Source organism: Neoarius graeffei, chromosome 19 (assembly GCF_027579695.1).
Source record: "Neoarius graeffei isolate fNeoGra1 chromosome 19, fNeoGra1.pri, whole genome shotgun sequence".
Classification (NCBI taxonomy): Eukaryota; Metazoa; Chordata; class Actinopteri; order Siluriformes; family Ariidae; genus Neoarius; species Neoarius graeffei.
Genome location: NC_083587.1, coordinates 53,939,174 through 53,962,481, shown reverse-complemented (window position 1 = coordinate 53,962,481; position 23,308 = coordinate 53,939,174). Strand labels below are relative to the sequence as shown.

Here is a 23,308-nt window from a genome sequence, read left to right as displayed (position 1 = left end):
CTTTGTGTTGAATACGACTTCAAAAACAATTCAAGATTTTATTAAGAGAAATATTGTGGCCAACATGAGTGTTAAATTACCTAAAAGATCGTGTGAAGTTGGCTGCTATCTACTTTGCGTTCGTTCTCATTTTCCTCCATCATTTCATAGGCCAGAAACAGATGTTTTGACGTAATTTAACTTAGTAGGCTATGATGATTATTTAACCGTAGTCTTCTAGACATTTTGACTGTTTGGGGCATTGAACGCTGGTGTATGATTTTCAGGGAATAAAGTTTAGCGCATGTCGGAACATCATTGCGCTCGCAGCCTCCAACTCCTCAAACGTCCTTTAAATTGTGATATAACGTAGGCTATAAGGCACGGTTCTAACATACCTTACACACTGGCCTAACGAAAATAACTGTTGGGGCGTCTGCTGATTTGTTAGCTATAAATTTAGGTCTAATTACTTCTGACAGTCTGCAAGCATTGCACTGTCGGGTCTTCAAGTCTGGCTGAAGCAGAGGAGCGGGCTTTCCGGGGTTTATTTTTTCGTGTTTTTTTTTTTTTTTAACATGCTCTATTTCTATATGCCCAAGTTTGAACCAAGTCATTTTGGCAAGATTTAATTTAATACAAAACAGAAATGGTCAGGCACAAGCACGCCAAGCACATGGGAATGTATTTTGCCAATTTTGACAGCGCATGTTTTTTTAATGCCGCACTGTAGACAGCGAACGTTTAAACATGATCAAACATAGGAAATGAACGACACAAAGCATGGCTCAAAAACAAAAACGTTAAATAAACCCTGCTGATAGTTGATGGTGTTGCAACACATCAGTGTTATAACCCAATCTCTACCCAACCACCCGTCATTTTAATTCTCCTCGGATCAGCACCGACCTCACATTTGGCCTTGGGAGAGTTCAGTTGACAGAAAACTTTAATCCATGGACTATAGAGTCAAATTTGTGACAAAAAGGTCAGAAATTCCAAGTGCCGCAAATTTACGGGACCCTCATTCTGAGACAGTCATATTTCCTGGTTGCAATGCATTCTGGGAAATGTACTTGAAAATCTCTTTGCACTTTATTCTTTTATATTACGTGATCAAGGAGGAAAGACTGCATTTCCTAGAACTCTCAGATCAGCCATGGAGTCTGTAGTGTGATGACACTGATCCCACATTTCAAAGTGAAGCAATGTGTCTCCTTGACAAACAAAAAACACTACAAATTTTCTTCTCAAAAAAAAAAAAAAATGTGACTTTTTAAATCAGAGTTCTCCTTCTCGGAAAATTACCCCTTCTCCCAGTTCCATATTTCTTCTTCCTTTAAAAAAAAAAAAAAAAGTACAATAGCCCTAATATGCCATTGTACATATCAAACCTCTCCGCTTTCTAACCGGAGGAGCTACCTAATGAGTAAAACATGACTTTAAAATATACATTACCTTTTCTAATTGAGCCTCGACGCCATCAAAGCCTCCACCAATGTCTAGAATACTCATGGCAAACCCAAGTTCAGCCTAAACCAAACACACCACAATTTTACATGAGGCAGGCTATTAAAGCAGGGCATACGTACACTTGCACCCTTTCAGAACGCAAGTACACAGAGTAACATAAAATGGCTGGCGGTACTGTAAAGGTGCAGCTGACTTACCCCCATGTCGAACACACAGCGCGCATCTGACACAGCATGAGTGAAGGCCTCGGGCTCAGCGCAGCAGCTGGGGACATGGAACCTGGAACAGAAAAACAAACAAATCTGTCACTTGCTACGCACAGACAATTAATTGGTTATACAATGCTTCATGACTCGGCATGCACACAATCATATCAAGTCACTTTATTAGTTTGTTTAATTTTGGAGAAAGGGAAAACGAGGCCACCTAGGTAGACCGCATGTTCCGCCTGTGCGCAAGTCTTCAAAACCAGCCTTATTTTTGGCAAATCTCAAACCTGCTCAACTCTTCAAAAGGTCATTAAAAAGTTCAACAGTTATGATAGGAGTCTTGTGTATCAGCACAATCTTTTTAGCTGGACATGATTAATGGCTACATACAGCCCCAACGCCAAAGATGATGGAACGCTGTGTAAACTGTAACTAAAACCAGAGTGCAATAATTTGCAAAATCAAGGAAACTCTATATTTCATTGAAAATGGTACAAAGACAACATAGCAAACTGTTGAAACTGAATTTTTTTGAAAAATATATGCTTATTTTTAATTTGATAGCAGCAACACATTTCAAAGAGTTGGGATGGGGCAACAAAAGACTCAAAGAGGAGAAGGACCATCCAGCTCATCAGTGTACAGTTCAAAAGATGATGGTATGAGGGTGCAGTAGCGCACGTGACATGGGTAGCTTGTACAACTGGGAAGGCGTCATTAATGCTGAAGGATACACACACACACACACACACACACACACACACACACACCCCCACCCCTTTCAGAGCAATATGCTGCCATCCAGACAAAATCTCTCTCAGGGAAGGCCTTGCTTCTTTCAGCAAGACAATGCCAAACTGCTTTCGGCACATTAAAGTGCATATTCTGGACCAAATTTTTTTTTTTATATGAAAGTATGTCCCTTTACACACTCATCCAGAAGGGTAATTTTGCACAAGGCCATCTGTCTACAGCAGAAAAAAAAATAAATAATAATAATAATAAAACGCATCTGGAAAAATCCCAAGGGAGTCTGGAGCCAGATTTGTGACGTTATCTGCGGAAGCGCCAGCAGGCTGCGAGAGCTTTGTACGGTTTCAGTGCACAGCCTGTGTAGACCAAGTGCTCCCGTTTCTCTCTCATTGTCCGGTCTTTTGGGAAACGATGAGTACTAATCCCATCAAGATTGGTGTTGATACACCCTCCTACAATACATCTGTTAACCATTTTAATAATTACGCGATAACGATGAAATTTGCAGAAAACCACCAGGTCGTTTTCTCATAAACAAACCAGCGCTGACATAGGATTCATAGGGAGGCGTCCCGCACGCAATGTCATGAAAATCAATGTTTGCCGGGAAATCCAAATGGCAAGTTTTTTTCAGAGGCGGACCAATTCGCCTCAAATGGCTTGATTTCAAATGAATATTTCTGGTATTGCGCAAGGCAAAAAAAAAATTGCACAAAATGCAGAAATGCAGAATGTGACAGATATTTGACCAAAGTTTAATATAAAATGGGAGAATTACATTGATCTTGCTCCTGAATTTACCTGTGATGTGCACTTTAAAACTATATGGCTCCGTAGTTAAAAATAAATAAAATTAGAAAAAAAAACCCAAAGAGAGTCCAGGTGCTAAACTGGCCTGCCTGCAGTCCAGACTTCTCAAATTTAAAACATTTGGCGCATTATGAAGTGCAAAATATGACAAAAGACCACCCTGAACTGCTGGGCAACTGAAATTGTATATCAGGCAAGAATGGGACATTTCTTTTTCAAAACTACAGCAATTAGTCTCCTCAGTTCCCAAACATTTAAAGAGAGTGTTTAAAAGTAGTAGTGATGCAACACAGTGGTAAACATGCCCGTCCCTTTTTTTTTTGGAAATGTGTTGCCAAATTCAAAACGAGCATGTATTGAGAAATCAATTTGAACATCTGATATGTTGCCTTTGTACCATTTTCAATGAAATGTAGGGTTTCCATGATTCGCAAATCACCACATTCTGTTTTGATTTACAGGTTTACACATCGTCCCAACTTTTTTTTTGGAATTGAGGTTGTGCACTAAATACACTTGAACTTTTTTTTAACAAATGTGTGAGGGACTCACTTGACACCGGTTATGTTCAGTCCGAGCTCCTTCGCGCACTCCAGCAGGTGCCTACAGTCCTTCAGTGTGCAGCCGAATGGCATGGCTGTCTCCTCGTGCTCACAGCAGCCTGCTGTGTACACCTGCAGCAGCAGCCTAAAGCCAACACACAGTATTCAGAGCTAAACATGCTGGGAGTATTGAGGTATTTCACCTGACGTCACAGGGTCACGTGACGCCCCGGTGTCCGCCATTTTGAACGTCAAGCTAGCTAATGTCAACAACAGTAGCCGGTATGTTACTGTAGCAATGTTTACGTTCAGTCATTTGGATGACTGTTAAAACCTTTCAGTCTCAAGTTTTTCCTTTACTGGATTTACTAGTTTACTGAGCTAGCGCGCTCGGGCCAAGCCAGGAGCTAGCGCGCTCGGGCCAAGCCGGGAGCTTGCCCGAGCCGGCGCGCTAGCTCCCAGCTTGCCCGAGCCGGCGCGCTAGCTCAGTAAACTAGTAAATCCAGTAAAGGAAAAACTTGAGACTGAAAGGTTTTAACAGTCATCCAAATGACTGAACGTAAACATTGCTACAGTAACATACTAGCTACTGTTGTTGACATTAGCTAGTGCTAACAGCTAGCTGCTAGTGCACTGCTACAACTACACCGACCCTAATAATACAGTTCTTAGTCATTGCCTGGTAACAGCAAATTTATAACGGGCCATGTCTCAGACTAAGAAGTTATTTCAATGACATTTAATAACATTTTGTTTATCCTGAGGACCGAAAGTAAATGAAAATGTGAACAAACCTTAGCTGTAATAAGATGGCGACCACTGGCTCCAGGGACGACCCACTGATGTAGGCATGTTACCCAGCCTGACACAAATAGGCATCCAAACTCTTATACGCTTTCAGATCAATACCTGTGTATGGCGATGGGTTTTTAACGACATGGGTATACAGATCATGTGGGCCAAAGTCAGGTAAAGACGAGGGCTTCGTGTACTTCCGTACGTCAGTGAACAATCCTGGTGGAAGCAGGTAAACGTCGTTCTCCAAGCCTGCTAACCTCAATTTTTGCAAATACCTCTCCCTCTGCTCGCCCTGTAAATGCCCTACGTCGCTGGATAGTGAAGGTGTTTTCTGCATCTCGCTCTTTTTCTTTTATGTTTTTCGTTTGTCGCCTTCCTCGCATTCAAACTGATTCGAGCCGTGCCGTCCAAAATGGCAGCATCACATGACTTGGTCACGTGGGTGAAATACCTCAATAGCTGCCCAGAACAAAAGCTCAGGCAAATCACAAGTCTCAGAACAGTAATGTATATGCACGACACTCACTGTCCACAGAAAGCCCTCATGTAAAATCACCACTAGTAGCTCCAAATTCTCCAAAACCGCATTATATAAGGAATAAAAACATTTAGAGGAATGCAGATCTAGGAAAATAATCAACCGATGACTGGTTGGCGTGAGGCAACCCGCAGTGAAGCAAAGTTACTGTTACCGTTATAATGCTGATTATTTTTCCATAACCTCATGATGCATTACTTCACTGTATAATGCAAAGAAATTACTCGAGGGCAAAATGATGATTCATGTAGTGTTATAGCTGCTAACTACATAAACGCCGCCACTGAGGAACATTTACATGACAAAGGTGCATCTGGATTCTTACTTTGCATTTGGGTGGCAGCGAGCGATCTTCCTCATCTCAGCCTCGCTGTCACACACTAGCAGCCGGACACCAAGTTTAGCAGCATATTTAATGAGCGAGAGTTGCTTGCAGGCTCCACCCAGGATGACATCTTGAGCTGGGACACCAAAGCTCTTCACCAACTCCAACTCGTGCTGTGAAAAACAAATCAGGCCACATCCACCTAAAGATTTCTCAGACCTTTTTACCTGTGCTTTACCATACTGTACTTCCTTTCTACTTCCTGTTCGTTAAAACTTTTCTAGATGTCATACAAAACATTTAAAAACATCTTACACCATTTGACCAGGACCTTGATGTGGAAGAAGAGAGGCAAATTTTATTTTAATTTGGGGGGGGGGGGGGGGGGGGGGGGGGACACAGACCGACCGACCAACCCACCTCAGTGACCGTTTTAGGTTAGTGATCCAAATTTATATTTTATTGAATAACAGGAAGAACATCCAAGACAAGGAATATTCTTACGAGTGAATTCTTGAAGCCTTCGTTTCACTACACGACATACTGCGGGACTAGGTTCATCTCAACTAACCCGAGACTCAAGGAGCACACCGCACAGGAAGTGTTTTGCAGAAATGTGGAAACGAGCAACTGTTTAAGGTCAATGAAATTTGGTGACGGGCAAAATAACCGCTGACGACACAAAGCAAGTGCGCACAGAGTTAAAAAAGTGCATATTCTGGACCAATTTTGTTTTATTTTATTTTTTTTATATGAAATGTCCCTTTACACGCTCATCCAGAAGGGAAATTTTGCACAAGGCCATCTGTCTACAGCAGAAAAAAATAAAATAAAACGTGTCTGGAGCCAGATTCGTGACGTTATCTGCAGAAGCACCAGCAGGCTGCGCGAGCTTTGTACGGTTTCAGTGCACAGCCTGTGTAGACCAAGCGCTCCCATTTCTCCCTCATTGTCCAGCCTTTTGGAAAACAACGAGTACTAATCCCATCAAGATTGGTGTTGCTACACCCTCCTACGATACATCTGTTAACCATTTTAATAATTACGCGATAACGTTGAAGAAATTTGCAGAAAACCACCAGGTCGTTTTCTCATAAACAAACCAGCGCTGACGTAGGACTCAGAAGGAGGCGTCCTGCACGCGACGTCATGAAAATCAATGTTTCCCGGGAAATCCAAATGCCAAGTTTTTCAGAGGCGGACCAATTCGCCTCAAATGGCTTGACTTCAACTGAATTTTTCTGGTATTGCGCAAGGTAAAAAAAACTGCAGAGAATGCACAATGTTAGATATTTGACCAAAGTTTAATATAAAATAGGAGAACTACATTGATCTGGCTCCTGAATTTACCCGTGATATGCACTTTAAACTGCTCTCGACTTCAACGCGACTACTTGGGAGCGAAAGGATACCAATGGCTGACAGCCAACACCAACACAGTTCCCCAAAACATTTACTGAAATGAGACCACGCCCACAATTTTGATTCCTACATCAAAATGGAAGAACAGCTCATTATTGCCGTCTCCAACAATCCTGAAGTATACAACTGCACCCACTAGTCATATAAAAAGACAATAATTAAAACTTTTGATTATTTATAGCACCAAACTTGATTTGTTATTTCGGTAAAACATTTAGCTAGTCATTTTTCTTTAAGAGATTTCTAGGAAGAACGTTGCTGCAAGGCAAGTGATCTAGCCAGACATTATGCTCACTAGATCTCAACAGTTAACACAGCCAAAGTCCTTCCCGCACCATACAGGGCGCATTTGGCGGCGCCGATCTCCATTTCGTAGCCCTCGGCCTCTCGCCTATATTACATATCTAAGATTACAGTGAGGGGCTCGTCCTCTGGTAACCACGAGAGTTTGACTTCCCACTCGCATCTGTATTGCAGCATGGCCTTGCCAGACGGCAGTAGGTACCAGTTTTATGATGATCTTTGGTATGACCCAACCGTGAGTAGAACTCACGATCAAGAGGTGGACATGCTAACCACCAGGCAGCAAGTTAACACAGCAGACAGCCTAAAATGAGCATTAACAAAGCTTTACAGAAACAAAACATGACCGCTTTGATCTATAAACTGTACCATCTGTGAAATAAAATAAATAAAATGTAGATGAATTGTCACTACTGAAGCATAGCTCTGTCTATATGCATACACTAGTCAAGGTTCCCCAGAAAATCTGAAGCAGCCAGCTTTTAAAAAAAAAAAAGGACGTGGCTAATGCTAGGGGGTGTCTGGGGGCTTCCCTTCCAAAATTTTCAAGTTTACATGCCTTCTGGTGCATTCTCAGCTAATAAAATTACCAAACATTTCCCTGTAAAATACTTGCAAAACATGTACGGAATTCCCCTCCTGATGTACGTGCGCCCGGCTTCCTCAGTTACCCTCTGTAGTACGCTGCCCGGCTCTCTAACATAACTACACCCTTGTTTTCAAGGTTTGAACAGTTACCTCTAACAGAGCTAAAAAGGTCATTAAATTGTCACAAAATAAACGTCAACTTTGCTGTGTCTTTTACCTTGTTGGAGCAAACGAAGCCAGTTCCCAGTGCAGCCAGGATCTCAACTACCACAGCACTGTTGTTACACTTGACTTCATAGAAAGGTCGAACCTGGTCCATGTGAGTTTTCCATCGGATCTGCTGCCAAACGACGGCACCCAGATCCGCCACATAGAACGCACTCTTCTGTGCCTAAAGGAGAAACGAACACGCTGTGGATCATTTGCTTTAAAAGCCCTTGTTAAACCCAAATTTGTTGATTTTTAAAAACGGAGTGCGCAGGCGGCGTATGGAGCCGATTGTGCTGATCAGAATTAGGCCACACCCGCCTCGAGAGCTATCAGTTTAGTTTGACTTGCATGTCCAGGTTTTATTTTCACGTGTAATAAAACAATTAGGTAAACACAAATTAGTTCAAATAGGAGTTTTGAGTGACCCAAATTTTACTTCTTATTCTTTACTGAAACAACACCATTTGTACAGCAAAAAACAGCCAACCCGTTCCTTCAGTCTGTCCCACAGGACTCACTTGAGTTTGTTCAGAGATGTGTTTGTTGATCACGTCACGGACAGTAGAGTCTCCTTCAAGTAGCTCGACAGAGCACAGCAATTCATCCAGCGTCGCCTTCATCCTCATCCACAAGCCTGAGACAACGGTCATAAAGCAGGTCACGTATTTAGCAAAGCCCTCGCAGCTCCTGGGCCTAGTGATATCCACTGGGAGAAAAATTAAAAAGGTGGAAAAAACATTAGCCTTTCTAGGGTAGGCATGAAACTTGAGCATTTTTATTAAGAGACTTTGAGAGGGCACAAAATTACATACAAAAGACAATAAAGTAAAGCGACACTGATGGAACGTGCTGTCAGGAATATAATCAGTGCAGTGTGACGCTCCTGGACACAAAGCAGAGTTAGTTTTAGTACCCTGAAGTAGGGCTGCTCGATTATGGAAAAAATAATCATCACGATTAGGGCTGTACGATATCAGAAAAATATGCGATATTCGATAACACGACTGAATATCTCGATATCGATATGTATCACGATAATTAAATATATAATGTTTTTCTTACCTCTACTCGCCGTTCTGCCCTGTATCTAGCATTTTAAAAAAAACACCCAATGCATCGCTTTCATTCCAACATTTTTTATTGGAAAAACATGGCTACACCTGCAATGGTGTCCATCAATCATCTTTAAATCTCTTAATTTTTGTGAGCGCAGCAGAAAATGTCTTAAGTTGAAGTAAACAAAAAACTGAAAACTACATTACATTTACATAAAGCATTCAAAATGGCAATTTCAGCGGCTCCTGGGAGATGAAGGTGAGCGACACAGATTCACTATAAACTCAAACACAATCTGTTAATAACAACACATGCGGGTGAGAGAGCAGTGGTGTGTGTGTGAGAGAGAGAGAGAGAGAGAGAGAGAGAGAGAGAGAGAGAGAGAGAGAGAGAGAGAGAGGGGTAGCGTGTGTGAGTGAGCGAGCGGTAGTGTGTGTGTGTGTGTGTGTGTGTGTGTGTGAGAGAGAGAGAGTGCGGTTTTATGTTTTTATGCTTCTGTACAGCAGTGTTTGTCCCAGTGAGCCGCCCCACCACTGTTTTACAGGTACATGTCTTGCAAAGTACCTGAGTTTGCAGTACGTCATCCCTCCTGAATCCAAAGGACTTCCAAATAGCAGACGTGCATTTTTGTTTTTTGGAAACCAGTTCCTCCTCACACAAGTTTGTCTCACCACACTTGCTCCCGCCTTCCGCCATCACCACGAGGCTTTTACTTGTTTTGCAATAGGGGGCGGAGTTATCCCGCGGCGCTTGTTGACATTCTAATGTGATTGGACGGCACAGAAAAATGTGCCTTTTATCGAAATTTAAGTAATTTTTGCGGTGTGTGTATCGCAAACTATGATATCACGATATCGATACTTTTTCGATACATTGTGCAGCCCTAATCACGATTATTTCAGTCAATATTGAAATCACGATTATTCAAACCAATGCATTTATTCAGCATTTCTCTTTAAAACAAAAAAACCCCTCTGTTATTGATCATTTACGTTCACCTTTCTTTCAAACTGAAAATATAGTCTAGAAAAACTTAAGTTTGCGATGTATAAAACAAAAAAATATTCTTTTGACATAAGACAGAGAAAAACAAATGTACATGGCTGCATGTCTTTGGCTAAATAATATCTGATGGATGCTGCGAGTGCGTTGTGCCTCTCCAAACTTGTGGCATACGGAGTGGCATTGTAGAGAGTGGCTGAAATGGTTGCTGGTTGTGGCGGCATCGGCTTTATCTTTTTGTTTTTTATTGTTTCGTCATGAATAACTTTATGGCTCAGTTTCAGGTGGTTGAAGAGGTTTGTAGTGTTGCCAAGAGGCGCAGATACTACCTTATTGCAAATCTTACACACGATGCGCTTCTGTTCCACGTCGGATTCTTCGAATCCAAAGTGATCCCATATTACAGACGTTTTTCGTCCCTTTTTGTCGACCAACCGATTCTGCCCTCCTTCTGTCATCTTGCGAGCCTACCTCGCGCCAAACAATTCACAATCTCTCCTCCTTTCAGCTGCGTGAATGGAAAGCCATAGATGCCCCTTTTCCACCAAAGCAGTTCCAGGGCTGGTTCGGGGCCAGTGCTTAGTTTGGAACCGGGTTTTCTGTTTCCACTGACAAAGAACTGGCTCTGGGGCCAGAAAAACCGGTTCCAGGCTAGCACCAACTCCCTGCTGGGCCAGAGGAAAGAACCGCTTACGTCAGCGGGGGGGGGCGGAGTTGTTAAGACCAACAACAAGACCGCGAAAGATCGCCATTTTTAAGCGACGAGAAGCGGCAGCTGTACAAACGCCAAGTCATCCATTATTATTATTGTCGTTGTTGCTGCCGCTGCTGCTTCCGTGTTGTTTTTGCTTCGATATTCGCGCCAAGGTTTATGCAAACGTAGCGACGTAACTGACGTGTCTCCTCTTAGCACCGCGAGCGATGGAAAAGCAAACTGGTTCTCAGCTGGCTCGCGAGTTGAACGAGTTGTGAACCAGCACCGGCCCCGAACCAGCCCTGGAACTGATTTGGTGGAAAAGGGGTAAGTGACACACACACTGCTTCCGCCGCGTGAGTGTTGTCGGCAAGTCTGGGCATGGGCCCACGGGAAGGCAATGTATTGAGTGTGCGCGTCCCCGACAAATGGCAAAATAATCGTTTCAACTCGATTATATGAATTTTGAGATCGTTTGACACAAAAATCGAAATCGTGATTAAGATTCGATTAATTGCACAGCCCTACCCTGTAGTTCGTTATTTGTCTAACATTTTGCACAGAATTATAATTTAACTAATGAAAATCAACACTTAAATTAAAAAAAAAAATCCATTTATAGTTACACTCAATGTTGTGGACTGTCCACAAAACGAGCCATAAATTGTCTTTCCCTCACTCATTTCCGTATCTTCTCTTGTATTTAATAAGACGATGGCATCTTCATATAAAGCGCAAATTTTCCTGTCGCAGGAAACCTACTGTGACCGTTCTTACGCTGCCATAAACGTTAAACATCACCAGATTACAGCTGCATTAGTGCGTTTGTCCCGCCAGATCTCTTCATAATTCAGTGCCCAGAAAATGACCTCTTGTAAACCGATGTGCACTGATCTGTGACTTGTGGTTTGTTTTGTGCTTTTGTTTTCACAGGCAGCTGGAATCCCAGCATGCTTAGCTCAGAGTACTGTGCGTTTTCGCACGTGTTGGCTTTCGACTGCTCTTGCAGGTGTACAGAGCAGGCTGTCGTTAGCATGAGGACAACTGCTGTAACCAAAATCAGTGATGTGGGTGACCGTGCGTGGCTCAAGCAGCTGATGTGTATAAAAAGAGCACATTTTAGCATCAATAAATATGCATCTCGGCCAGTTTAACTGTCTGGTATGAGGCTGTATATCTCAGTGTGACCAATAAAGCAGTGGTAGAAAGTATTGCCTGCATTACAAGCACTAACTTGGTCAATCAGTACTGTGCAAACATTTTAAGCACAGTATTTTTTTTTTCATACAAACCGAGATAGATTTCTATTTTATGACTTCTACATTGAGTCAGAACAAAAACATTTGAGTCCAAACGTTCATTTTTCAGCACAAAATTAAAATGCTAGAGGAGGGGGAAAAAAAAAAGTTTGTATCTGAGCAGCATATTACATAAGAGAGCACTATTCAGATGAAAAAATAAAACATAATGAAGGCTTTTGGTGCAAAATGAAGTGAGTGTGACAGTCAAAGTGTCCAGAAGAACTGTGGCTGGTTCTGTAAGATGCTCAGTAAAACCTACAGCTCATTTCCGCATAAAACTGCACTCGTTGTACCCGAGACTGCTTTTTTTTTTTTTTTTAAAGCAAAAGGGTCGCCTCACACCAAATATTGACCATTATATTCATTATAGCTTACTGCTGTTTATAGCGTGTACATTTAAAAAAAAAAAGGGGAAAAAACGTTTTCATTTCAATATTTAAGCCATTTTTGTTCTACAACATTTCTTTACATGTACCCAAGACTTTTGGACAGTACTGTATAATAAAGGAAACATACGCTCACTATCTCACTAACCAAAACACTCTGATGTTGAATTAAAATGAACTTCAGTTTGCATGAGGCAAATCATTTACCAACTTCGTCATTAGGTGTCGACTCAGGTGGGGTTTACATTAGACCGTATCAGCGGATCAGATTAACGTTTTTAAAACGATTCGCGTGCACACAGCAACGCCAATACACGGATACGCTCGGCTCCGCAGGCATCCTGCGCTCCAAATCACTCCGCCCTGAACAGCGAGTGCCCTCTGGAGGGTGCGCACTCCGGCCCTGCGCAGCTCACAGAGCGCGCGAGTGAAGCGCACGAGCAGTGATTCTGGACAAATAGCAGGAAGTGAAAGTCCGCGCCGTTTTTCAGCAGTCGCGTCACATGACCAACGTGGCATGACCAACGCCAGCGAATCAGGGAGGTGGATGTCACAGTGACGTTGTCCAATGACGATGTCAGCTAGAGCTCAGCACAGCGTATCCTCGTTCCTCAATGTTTACACAGCACCGGATCAGATACGTAATGGATTGAATACGTGGGCCCTGGCGGATTCAAGTTGTTCCGCCTGTGGAGTCGTTTCCCGGCGTTTTAATGTGAACGGACAGTGCATCCGCGATGAAAACGAGACGGATACGGTCTAATGTAAACACCACCTCAGTTTTCAGTGCCTGGAATCAGGGAGTCGACTCCGTTCAGGATCGACTTCCAGCACCTTTGACAAAAAGTAACAGTATGATGTGATGACTTCACACACACAATATATTTAAAACACGGTACTGTTCAAAAATCTTAGGCACTTTTTTTTTTTTTTAAGTACAAGCTTTATCAGATTTATAATTTATGACTTGTACAATATCAAGTCACTACAAAAAACAAACATTCAAACAATCTAGGCTCCCAAACATTAATTTTCTAGCACAAAAGTAAGTGAGAAAATTTGTACAGTCAGTAAAGAAAGCAACTTATGACATAATAGACCACTTTTCGGAGGAAAAGGGGAGGATTTGGGGGGGGGGGGGGGGGACGACACCATAATGACGGCTACTAGGTTTTGGTGCAAAATTAAGCACCAAGTGAGACAGTTAAAGTGCATATCACGGGTAAATTCAGGAGCAAGATCAATGCAATTCTCCTATTTTATATTAAACTTTGGTCAAATATCTGTCACATTCTGCATTCTCTGCGAATTTTTTTTTACCTTACACAAGACCAGAAAAATTCAGTTGAAATAGAGCCATTTGAGGCGAACTGGTCCGCCTCTGAAAAAACTTGGCATTTGGATTTCCTGGCAAATGTTGATTTTCGTGATGTCGCGTGCGGGATGCCTTCTTCTGAATCCTACGTCAGCGCTGGTTTGTTTATGAGAAAACGACCTGGTGGTTTTCTGCAAATTTCTTCAACGTTATCGCGTAATTATTAAAATGGTTAACAGATGTATCGTAGGAGGGTGTAGCAACACCAATCTTGATGGGATTAGTACTCATCGTTTCCCAAAAGACCGGACAATGAGAGAGAAATGGGAGCGCTTGGTCTACACAGGCTGTGCACTGAAACCGTGCAAAGCTCTCGCAGCCTGCTGGCGCTTCCGCAGGTGATGTCACGAATCTGGCTCCAGACTCCCATGGGATTTTTCCAGACGCGTTTTGTTATTTTATTTGTTCTGCCGTAGACAGATGGCCTTGTGCAAAATTACCCTTCTGGATGACTGTGTAAAGGGACATACTTTTATATATTTAAAAAAATACAAACGCACACGAAATTGGTCCAGAATATGCACTTTAAAGTGTCCAGTAGAACTGTGGCTGGTTCTGCAAGATGCACACTAAAACCTACAGCTCATTTCCTTATAAAACTGCACTCGCTGTATCTGAGACTACTTTATGTAATAAAGTAAAGTCAATATTTGGTGCAACAACCCTTCCACCCTTTAAAAAAAAATAAAATCTCAAGCACAATAAGCATTTTGTGCTGGAAAACTTGCAGGTTTAATACTTCGAAGATTCAAAAATCTTTGCTACTTGTGGCATGTAGTGACCTCGTGTATGCTTCACAACATCCATTAATTTTATGAATTAGGTTTTGCAGCTCAAGACATGAACCATATTTTATGTCATCCTTCTGCTTACTCAAAAGTAAAACATGTCTATATTACAGGTGGTCTGAAAAAAATAAAAATAAAGGAGGAAAAGCCACTCTAAACCAACAACCTCGTTAAATGAATCCCTGGACTTGTCAGCGTGACCCCAAACAGCACTGTCACTCAGGTTTTTCCTGCTTCAACCTACTAGACTTACAGAGTGAGGTCAAAAGCCAGACCCCTCCTGTTATCAGCTAGGATCCCAAGGGGGCTCAGCGTTGAAGTCCAACTGCTCACGGCACACAACCGCTCCTATGCAGGTCTGACGAGTCACAAGCAGCTGCAAGAAACACAAAGAATCACACAAGGACATTGTCATATCCTTAGGACAAAATGAATGCGAAGAAGCAAGTTTGGTACAGTGAGTTGCAAAAGTATTCACCCCCTCAAACTTTTCCACACTGTAGTGAAACCAATTTCATTGGAATTACATGGCATAAATCTGAAAATTAAAAAGCTCATACTAATGAAGTCAAGAACCCTTAGTTTCTTAGCAACAGGGTTAAGAAGAAGTGGCCTTTGTCACATGCTTAAAGTGCATATCACTGGTAAATTCTGGAGCAAGATCAATGCAATTCTCTTATTTTATATTAAACTTTGGTCAAATATCTGTAACATTTTGCGTTTTGTGCAATACCAGAGAAATTCAGTTGAAATCAAGCCATTTGAGGAGAATTGGTCCGCCTCTGAAAAAACTTGGCATTTGGATTTCACGGCAAACGTTGATTTTCGTGACGTCACGTGCGGGACGCCTCCCTCTGAATCCTACGTCAGCGCTGGTTTGTTTATGAGAAAACGACCTGGTGGTTTTCTGCAAATTTCTTCAACGTTATCGCGTAATTATTAAAATGGTTAACAAAATGTATCGTAGGAGGGTGTAGCAACACCAATCTTGATGGGATTAGTACTCATCGTTTCCCAAAAGACCGGACAATGAGAGAGAAATGGGAGCGCTTGGTCTACACAGGCTGTGCACTGAAACTGTGCAAAGCTCTCGCAGCCTGCTGGCGCTTCCGCAAGTAACGTCACAAATCTGGCTCCAGACTCCCTTGGGATTTTTCCAGACGCGTTTTGTTATTTTATTTTTTTCTGCTGTAGACAGATGCCCTTGTGCAAAATTACCTTTCTGGATGAGTGTGTAAAGGGACATACTTTCATACTAAAAAAAAAAGGAAATTGGTCCAAAATATGCACTTTAAGCACACAGTGAAATTCCTCCTCTGCATTTAACCCATCTGAAGCAGTAGGCAGCTATGCTACACCACCCAGGGAGCAGCTGGGGTGCTTCAGCGCAGTCAAGGGCACTTCAGCCCAAGGGTGCTCCATGCTAACCTAACCTGCATGCCTGGACTATGGGGGAAACTGGAGGAAACCCACACAGACACGAGGAGAACATGCAAACTCCACACAGAAAGGCCCCTGTCGGCTGCTGGGCTTGAACCCAGAACCTTCTTGCTGTGAGGTGATAGTGCTAACCACTATACCAGGTTCAGACTTGTGCAATCACATGATTTTTTTTTTTTTAAATAATTTGGACACATTCACAAACCATAAGCTACCGATTACATTGGTATCTAATCCCAATTATGTCCATTTCAGTTCAACAGTATAAAATGTTAAGTTGGAGGTGAATACTTGTCCAAAACACTGAAGATTTCAAAGAACTTCATAGTTCCTTTGTTTGCACAAGTACAAATTAGTGTGTGTACCATCTATCTGCAAAAGTCGAACAAGAGAACAAAATAGGATTAGTTCAAAGGTTTAGCAGTATTCGCTGATAAACTGCCTCCAAACTTTTGTTAATTATGCCACATCACATAATTGTGGTCATTTTAGGACCACAATGAAAATAAGCGTTTTACATTTCGTTGTGCCATCCTTGGTTTTAGTTTCATGTATTTAGTTCAATTGTACATTAGTATAATTGTCCTACTTGCATGTAATTTTTACCTTATCTATCTATCCATCCATCCATCCGCCCTTCTTCAAACAAGATTTGGAGAACAAGAACACAGGGAAAACATTTTATGAGAACAACAAATCCATTCTGTGTGATGGACCATCAGCTGATATCTGAGACTAATCCAATATGAACATCCTCTTGCGCAAGCTATGCAATCTCCTGTTGTTGCCTCCATTGGGTGGAATAAAAATCAGTTGAATGGATAGGAAAACACAAAAAACGATTTTAGGCCAGAAACAACCCTGATACCTGCTCAAAATACGTCTTGAGCTGTTGATTTTGCGTTGCGTTTTCAATTGCTGTAGCAGAACACCCAGATCTCACCTTCCTTCAAGAAAAAGGAGTTTAAAAAAAAAAGTGGATACAAACTTTTGCACTCAACAGCAATTTGTGATTAACATGGGAAGCGCTCCAAATATTAAATACACGACATTCAAGCTACTCCAGCAAATATAAACACCTTGATGGATAAAAGTTTAATATGGCCACTTTAATATGAACACCAGTGGCTTCCCCTGACTGTTTTGGGCATTTTATCACAGGTGAGTGCTGGTCTTGTTCCCGTTGACATACTCCACTCTTGTTGAAGGGTCTAACATTACCTGCCTGCTCCGATCGCCATTGGTTCAAAGGCCCAATTCCCCGTTCACTATTGATTACTATTTGAAAAAACAGCAAAGTGACTAAAAAACAACGCAACTCCGTGTAGAAATGTAGTGGAGTAGAAAGCATAGACATTTGCTATAAGCTGTAGTAGAATATTGGGAAGCCATGGCCTAATGGTTAAAGCAGCAGCTTTGGGACCAAAACGTCACAGGTTCATCTCCCAGCAAAACTGCCCTTGAGTAAAGGCCTCTGCATGCTCTTGCAACAAGGCTTTCGCAGATAGCTTTTCGCAGACAGTTGTATCGTTGAGCGGGGAGTAACAGGCGTGCGCGATGTTATTCACCGCCACAACGCAAGGGGGCACGAAGTCGCGAAATCGCTAGGAGTAGTTGGTGGGTGTGGTTAGTGGAGTGTTTATCCTCCGGTTACTTATAATGACTAGAACCGGAGTCGTATAGATGTACATACTTCCTCACTTCCTCAATCAACCGCTCTTCGTGCTGCTCCATCTTCACTCGTGTTTTTAGAAATGGCGGTCGTGAAAACAAACCAAACCGGGAAAGTAGGGAAGCGGAATTGCGTGTACAGCGGATATAGAGTGGACCAATCAGAGCCCTCTTGTCTGCGAGGCTGTCTGCAGTGGTCACAATTTTGGGAGGTGCGCGCAGAGCGTCTGCTAAGGGGGGGCTTCGCAGACGCCATCTGCGAGGACTGGGTTGTCAGCATAAATTGGCCTTAAGGCACCTAACCCCCAACTGCTCCAGGTACATTGTATGTTGCGCTGCATAAGACTGTCTATTAAATACCATTAATGTAATGAGTAAACGTCAAATGTACCCACAACTAAATCAAAGTATGGTAGATACTTGAAAAATGTAGTTAAGTACAGCAACGAGTTACTTGTCTTTTGTTACATTCCACCACTGAACTAAACTATGGTGAGCTGAAAAGTATCTCGCAATTGCACAACACACTGAACCGTCACTCCTGTCAGCCAAGAACAGGACTGTGAAGCCACAGCATGCATAAACTTGATGAAAACTGGATAGTTAAAGATTGGAAAAAGACCAGGAAAGGTTTCAGTGTTTGATATATGAATTAGGGCTGGGATGATTATCCGACATAACCGACATTGTCGATTATAAAAATTATTCGACGAGGAATTTTAGTGTTGAAACACTGTGTAAAACCACACAGGGTAAATGTTCCGGAACTTTCAAATGGGACCATTTATATCAATCGTCTTTGGTTTAACCGGATACAAACGCAGAGTAAGGGCTGAGACAATGCGTTGACAATTGATTACGTGAATAATTTGCGTCCGTGTACTCTACTTGAGCAACATGGCTGTGTCTACCAGCAGTACAACAGAGCGTGTGGAGCAACACGTGGCAAAAAAGGCTCGCACACGGTCCTCCAAAGTTTGGGAATACTTTAATCTTGACACCAACAGTGGGGTAGTCTGCAGACTCTGCAAAGTGCATCTGGCATATCACTCTAGCACGACAGTCATGCACGAACACATGGAGAGGACACACCCTGGCTGGTGCAGTGAGTCAAGATGGCAGCAAAACTCCATAAATTCTGTTTACTTTCTTTGCCTCTTCTCAACCCAAGCCTGGAAACGTTACCATAGTCAATCCATTGATTTGTGTAATTTTTTATATCATACTAAATTCTGCACTGTTACTGTAGCAGACACTAATAACGCTGTTTTATGTTTTCTGTTTACTTATTCCATGAGTGAGTGAAATCATCATTTACAACTATTTTCACAGAATGTAGCTTCCTTGCTCACTGAGGTAAGCCTAACTATGAGCTCCCTTTGCCAGTGATGATAAAAATATATGTTTCTCTAGTTTTGAAATCATTCCATCTTTTAGCAGCTATGGAGCACTTGCATGTGACGTCACAGCCGATCCAGATTGTGACAGACGCCATCTTGTCGGTCAAACGCCATATTTCCGCCTTCTACTTCTACTTTTTCTTCTGGAAAAACCTACTATATACAATTCTACTACAACGGCTGCGGCTACAAGCTCTCCCTACCTGTGCACGTTTATGTTTTTTGTGTGTATTTTTGCGTGTTGTTCGTCTGTACCGGACTTCAATATCCACTACAACCGTATGGACTTACTGGACATTGGCTTCCAGCAGAAAATGACGGTTTGTAGCGATTTCCATCGCATGCACAACATTCCGGACGAGATAGCGAGACCAGCGGGGTCTCCGTGGATTGTTATTGGAAGCAAAGCGAAGGAGGCGGCACCGGGAGAGGAAGCAAAAGCGAGGCTGCAGGCAGACCCGGCCTGTTGACTAAGCTCAGAAAACAGCCACTCAAATCTCCACTGCTAAGCCTCTACCTCTACAACGCCAGGTAAACAAGACGGACGATTTGGAATTACAGCTGGAATTACCTTATTCTATAATCGGCTGGTCAGTGCTATACTCAATACTTAAGTGACTTACCCATCCAGTGAGGATCATTTTCTTGTTTACAAGATGCCACATCTAAGTCGCTGACAAATCCTGAATTTCTGTAAAGATAACTGTCCAGAGATTTATAAGCACGCAGTGCTTCACCACTGAACAGCGAGGGAAAGTTGATGAGGTATTTATACACGTCCGGGTATTCCACCTCTGGCAGTTCCATACCCACTGACACGGTCATGAAAACTCCGTCCGGAAAGCCATAAGGGTCACTAATCTGTTGATCGTTTATTTTAGACATATATATAGTTATCTGTTCATTAGAAAAATGAGCCGTGTAGTCCATCGGTTGAAATTGATCCATTCTGTACACGAGTGCAGCAATATTCAGCTGTGCTGTTGACTGACAAGATGGCGGCTGTGTACTTTCTGGTCACGTGACTGCAAGATCTCTATAGAGGGATTTCACTGACGTCACCCGAAACCAGAAGTAAACAGACCCTGCGGCATATTGGAAGACCAACAAACTCGTGATTAGGGGGAAATAACGGCAGCGGTATGTGAACCCACGAGAATAAAGTGGAGTGGCAAACGACTTAAACAAATCTGAGCTGTTTTATTTATGATTTATTGGCCCAACAGTAGACTTGAAAGAAACATGTGTGAGACTTGGCAAAAAACTGTGGATATAATGGATAAGTCTGTGCATGATCTGTGGACAGTGAGGTAAGCAAACGCAAGAAATTCAGATTTAAAACATGCTAAATTGGCCCCAAGTTGATAACTGTATGAGGAGCAAGCCTCCCAGACTTCTACAATTTAATAATAATAATAATAATAATAAAGGATGGTTTGGGGCTTGCTCTCCCTCCTATTATATAAATAAAAGCATAGTTGTTGTGTAGGCATATATCATAAATACATATGTATAATTTGGATAAATTAACCTAAATTATGGATACCTTAATAGTAACAAAAAGTATTAATTTTTCAACTGAAAAGATATATTATTAAAAGATATCAACAAGATTACCTTGGCCATAACTATGTGTAGGTTATTCTTAATAACAGCTGTAATATCACGAACCAAGCCACTAACAACATAATTGTAAGCCTGTAGCCCTTTGTAGGCTTTCAAGTCATCAGTAGTGTAGGCACTGGGTGTAAACAACAAATAGTTTACAAGGTCTGGGTAGCAAACAGATGGCAGAATTGGTGTCAGGTCCTCCTTATGTTTCCATTCTCCCTTGCCGTGAGTCTTATCATATGGGTCAAACCCATCAATCACAGCCAGTTTCTCCACATACCGTGCCCTTTCTGCAGCTGGTAATGTACTCACACATAACCAGAATTATCAGCCATCGTGTCACTTCACTCTCGCTCGTAGTTTGTTTTATATTGTGAGTATGTATGTACTTGAGGTCTTCCAATATGGCGCCCTAACAAAATCTCGCGGTACGGTGACGTCACGCGGTAGCCCTCTATAGGCCTACTGAAGCAATTCAAGTAAAAAATATTGCAGTGATTAAGTTAATCCTAGAGATAGAAATCCTACTGAATTTGAGGACCAATATCTCTGAATAGGTGCATGACATAACAGCAATAGTTTAGAAATTATAATATCAGGTTTCAAATTTGTTATTGTCATTATTCATGTGCATCATGTTCATCTTTTTTCAGAGCAGACAAAGCAGTGTGGGGGATTTTTTTTTTTCATAAAAGGACCTTAAATCCCTGCGATCCCCAGATGGCTGCAGACCTTACTGACAGCATTTTACAGATGATTGTAAAGGACATGAGACCCGTCTCCATTGTGGAAGGAGAAGGCTTCTGTGACATGATAAAAACATTTCACCCAGGGTATGCACTTCCCTCCAGGCATCACTTCATGGATTTAATAGAGAAGTAGTATTTGGCCATCACAGAGAAAGGTGAAAGCTGCCCTCAAAAATGTGACATCCAGAATCTCACCAAAAAGGTCTTGCTTTTTGAGTTTGGAAAGTGTTTTGTTAAAGAATAGTGCTCAGTGTGGTGTTTAAGAAATGTTTTAATAAATATTGAAATGTTAATTTCAGAGTTTGTGTGTGTGTTGGACAGGGCAAATTGTTATATTAAATAACTGGAAAATAATTGCAATAAAATTATTAGGTTAATCAAAATTAGTCGTTAGATGAATCGAATAATCGAAAAAAATAATCGCTAGATTAATCGTTTGACTTGTATTTACATCATTTACTACACTTCTGAATGAAGGAGTGGCTGTACGTGTTCCTATTAAAGTAGCAGCGCCTGAATAATAATAATAATAATAATAATAATAATAATAAAGAGACATACGTCACTTACAATAAGAGACTAATGCAATTTGTACTTTTTTGCACAAGGGCACGCGCGGCTGTGCTTACCGGATATCCGCCAAATCTATGAGTGTGACTGACAGGAAGGGCAATGTTTGAATTTAACCAGCTTGTTAAACATAACTTTACATTCAAATCCTAAATAAGGTCAACTAGCCATATAACTAACCAACTAGTTATCGTTAAGTGTTAACGCTACTCATAGATACACCTTAAATAATACATTAAACTGTAATTAATACCTTTACCATTTACACATACTGACCTTTTACATTTTAAACTTTTCTTTTTTTAATTCTCCGGCAGCTCGTGCGACAAACACATGAAGCCATATGATACGGCTTACCTCACGCCCACGAGCGCTGGCTAGCTGCTAGCTTAGCTTACTTACCGGAGAGAAATTCCCAGTAAAAGGGCTCAACCGTCTTCTCTTTTTCGGCGGAATGTTTACAAAATAGAGGGAACAATAAAGATAGAATGATGACTTTTGCCGGCCATACACGTATATAAGCACCGAACCGCGGATATCAGCGTTCAGGGTGGAGGAGTTGAAAGCCGCCTAGCATACTCGTTAGCTACTTCCTCTAAACGGAGAAGGCGGGGCCACTTTTTTTTACGTGTGTTTAAGCCAATCAGATCAAAGGACACTCATGACAAATACAGTCCCATCGACCAATCCAAGATCATGTATAATATCAAAACTACTGTAGGCGAGAGGGGAAAGGGGCGGGGCTTATAAAGGCAATGAAGTACGTTATTATCTGAATCCTACAGCACTGTAATGTACAGTTTATCTACCCGAAGCATCGACTGGGGGGAAACAGATAGATAGATAGATAGATAGATAGATAGATAGATAGATAGATAGATAGATAGAAATACAGACAGACAGCTAGATAGATAGAGCAGTAGAAATATAGATAGATAGATAGATAGATAGATAGATAGATAGATAGATAGATAGATAGATAACAACAGACAGACAGATAGAAAGATAGAAATACAGACAGACAGACAGACAGATAGATAGATAGATAGAAATACAGACAGACAGACAGATAGATAGATAGATAGATAGATAGATAGATAGATAGATAGATAGATAGATAGAAATACAGACAGACAACAACAGACAGACAGATAGAAAGATAGAAATACAGATAGATAGATAGATAGATAGATAGATAGATAGAAATACAGACAGACAGACAGACAGACAGATAGATAGATAGATAGATAGATAGATAGAAATACAGACAGACAGATAGATAGATAGATAGATAGATAGATAGAAATACAGACAG

General features: G+C 41.6%; 2 protein-coding genes across 3 annotated transcripts in view; one reads left to right on the top strand and one right to left on the bottom strand.

Moving 5' to 3' along the window:
- The window catches only part of klf10 (Kruppel like factor 10), a 42,696-nt gene extending 21,021 nt beyond the window's left edge, over positions 1 to 21,675 (top strand). The window contains exon 4 of the mRNA XM_060900310.1: positions 21,328 to 21,675. The gene's annotated coding sequence lies outside the window, so the exon portion shown is untranslated. The remainder of the gene's footprint in view (positions 1 to 21,327) is intronic.
- azin1a (antizyme inhibitor 1a) overlaps positions 1 to 22,584 on the bottom strand; it is a 33,110-nt gene extending 10,526 nt beyond the window's left edge. The window contains exons 1-8 of one of the 2 annotated variants that reach the window (XM_060900307.1): positions 22,396 to 22,584; positions 14,806 to 14,928; positions 8,469 to 8,656; positions 7,958 to 8,131; positions 5,428 to 5,600; positions 3,777 to 3,911; positions 1,650 to 1,731; positions 1,438 to 1,512 (exon numbers count right to left, since the gene is read on the bottom strand). In XM_060900307.1, coding sequence (XP_060756290.1) covers positions 1,438 to 1,512; positions 1,650 to 1,731; positions 3,777 to 3,911; positions 5,428 to 5,600; positions 7,958 to 8,131; positions 8,469 to 8,600 — 771 coding nt within the window. In that variant the 5' untranslated portion in view covers positions 8,601 to 8,656; positions 14,806 to 14,928; positions 22,396 to 22,584. Of the gene's footprint in view, positions 1 to 1,437; positions 1,513 to 1,649; positions 1,732 to 3,776; positions 3,912 to 5,427; positions 5,601 to 7,957; positions 8,132 to 8,468; positions 8,657 to 14,805; positions 14,929 to 22,269; positions 22,375 to 22,395 lie in introns of those variants that run through there. The other variant, XM_060900308.1, reaches the window with a different exon arrangement.
- Positions 22,585 to 23,308: the final 724 nt, after the last annotated feature.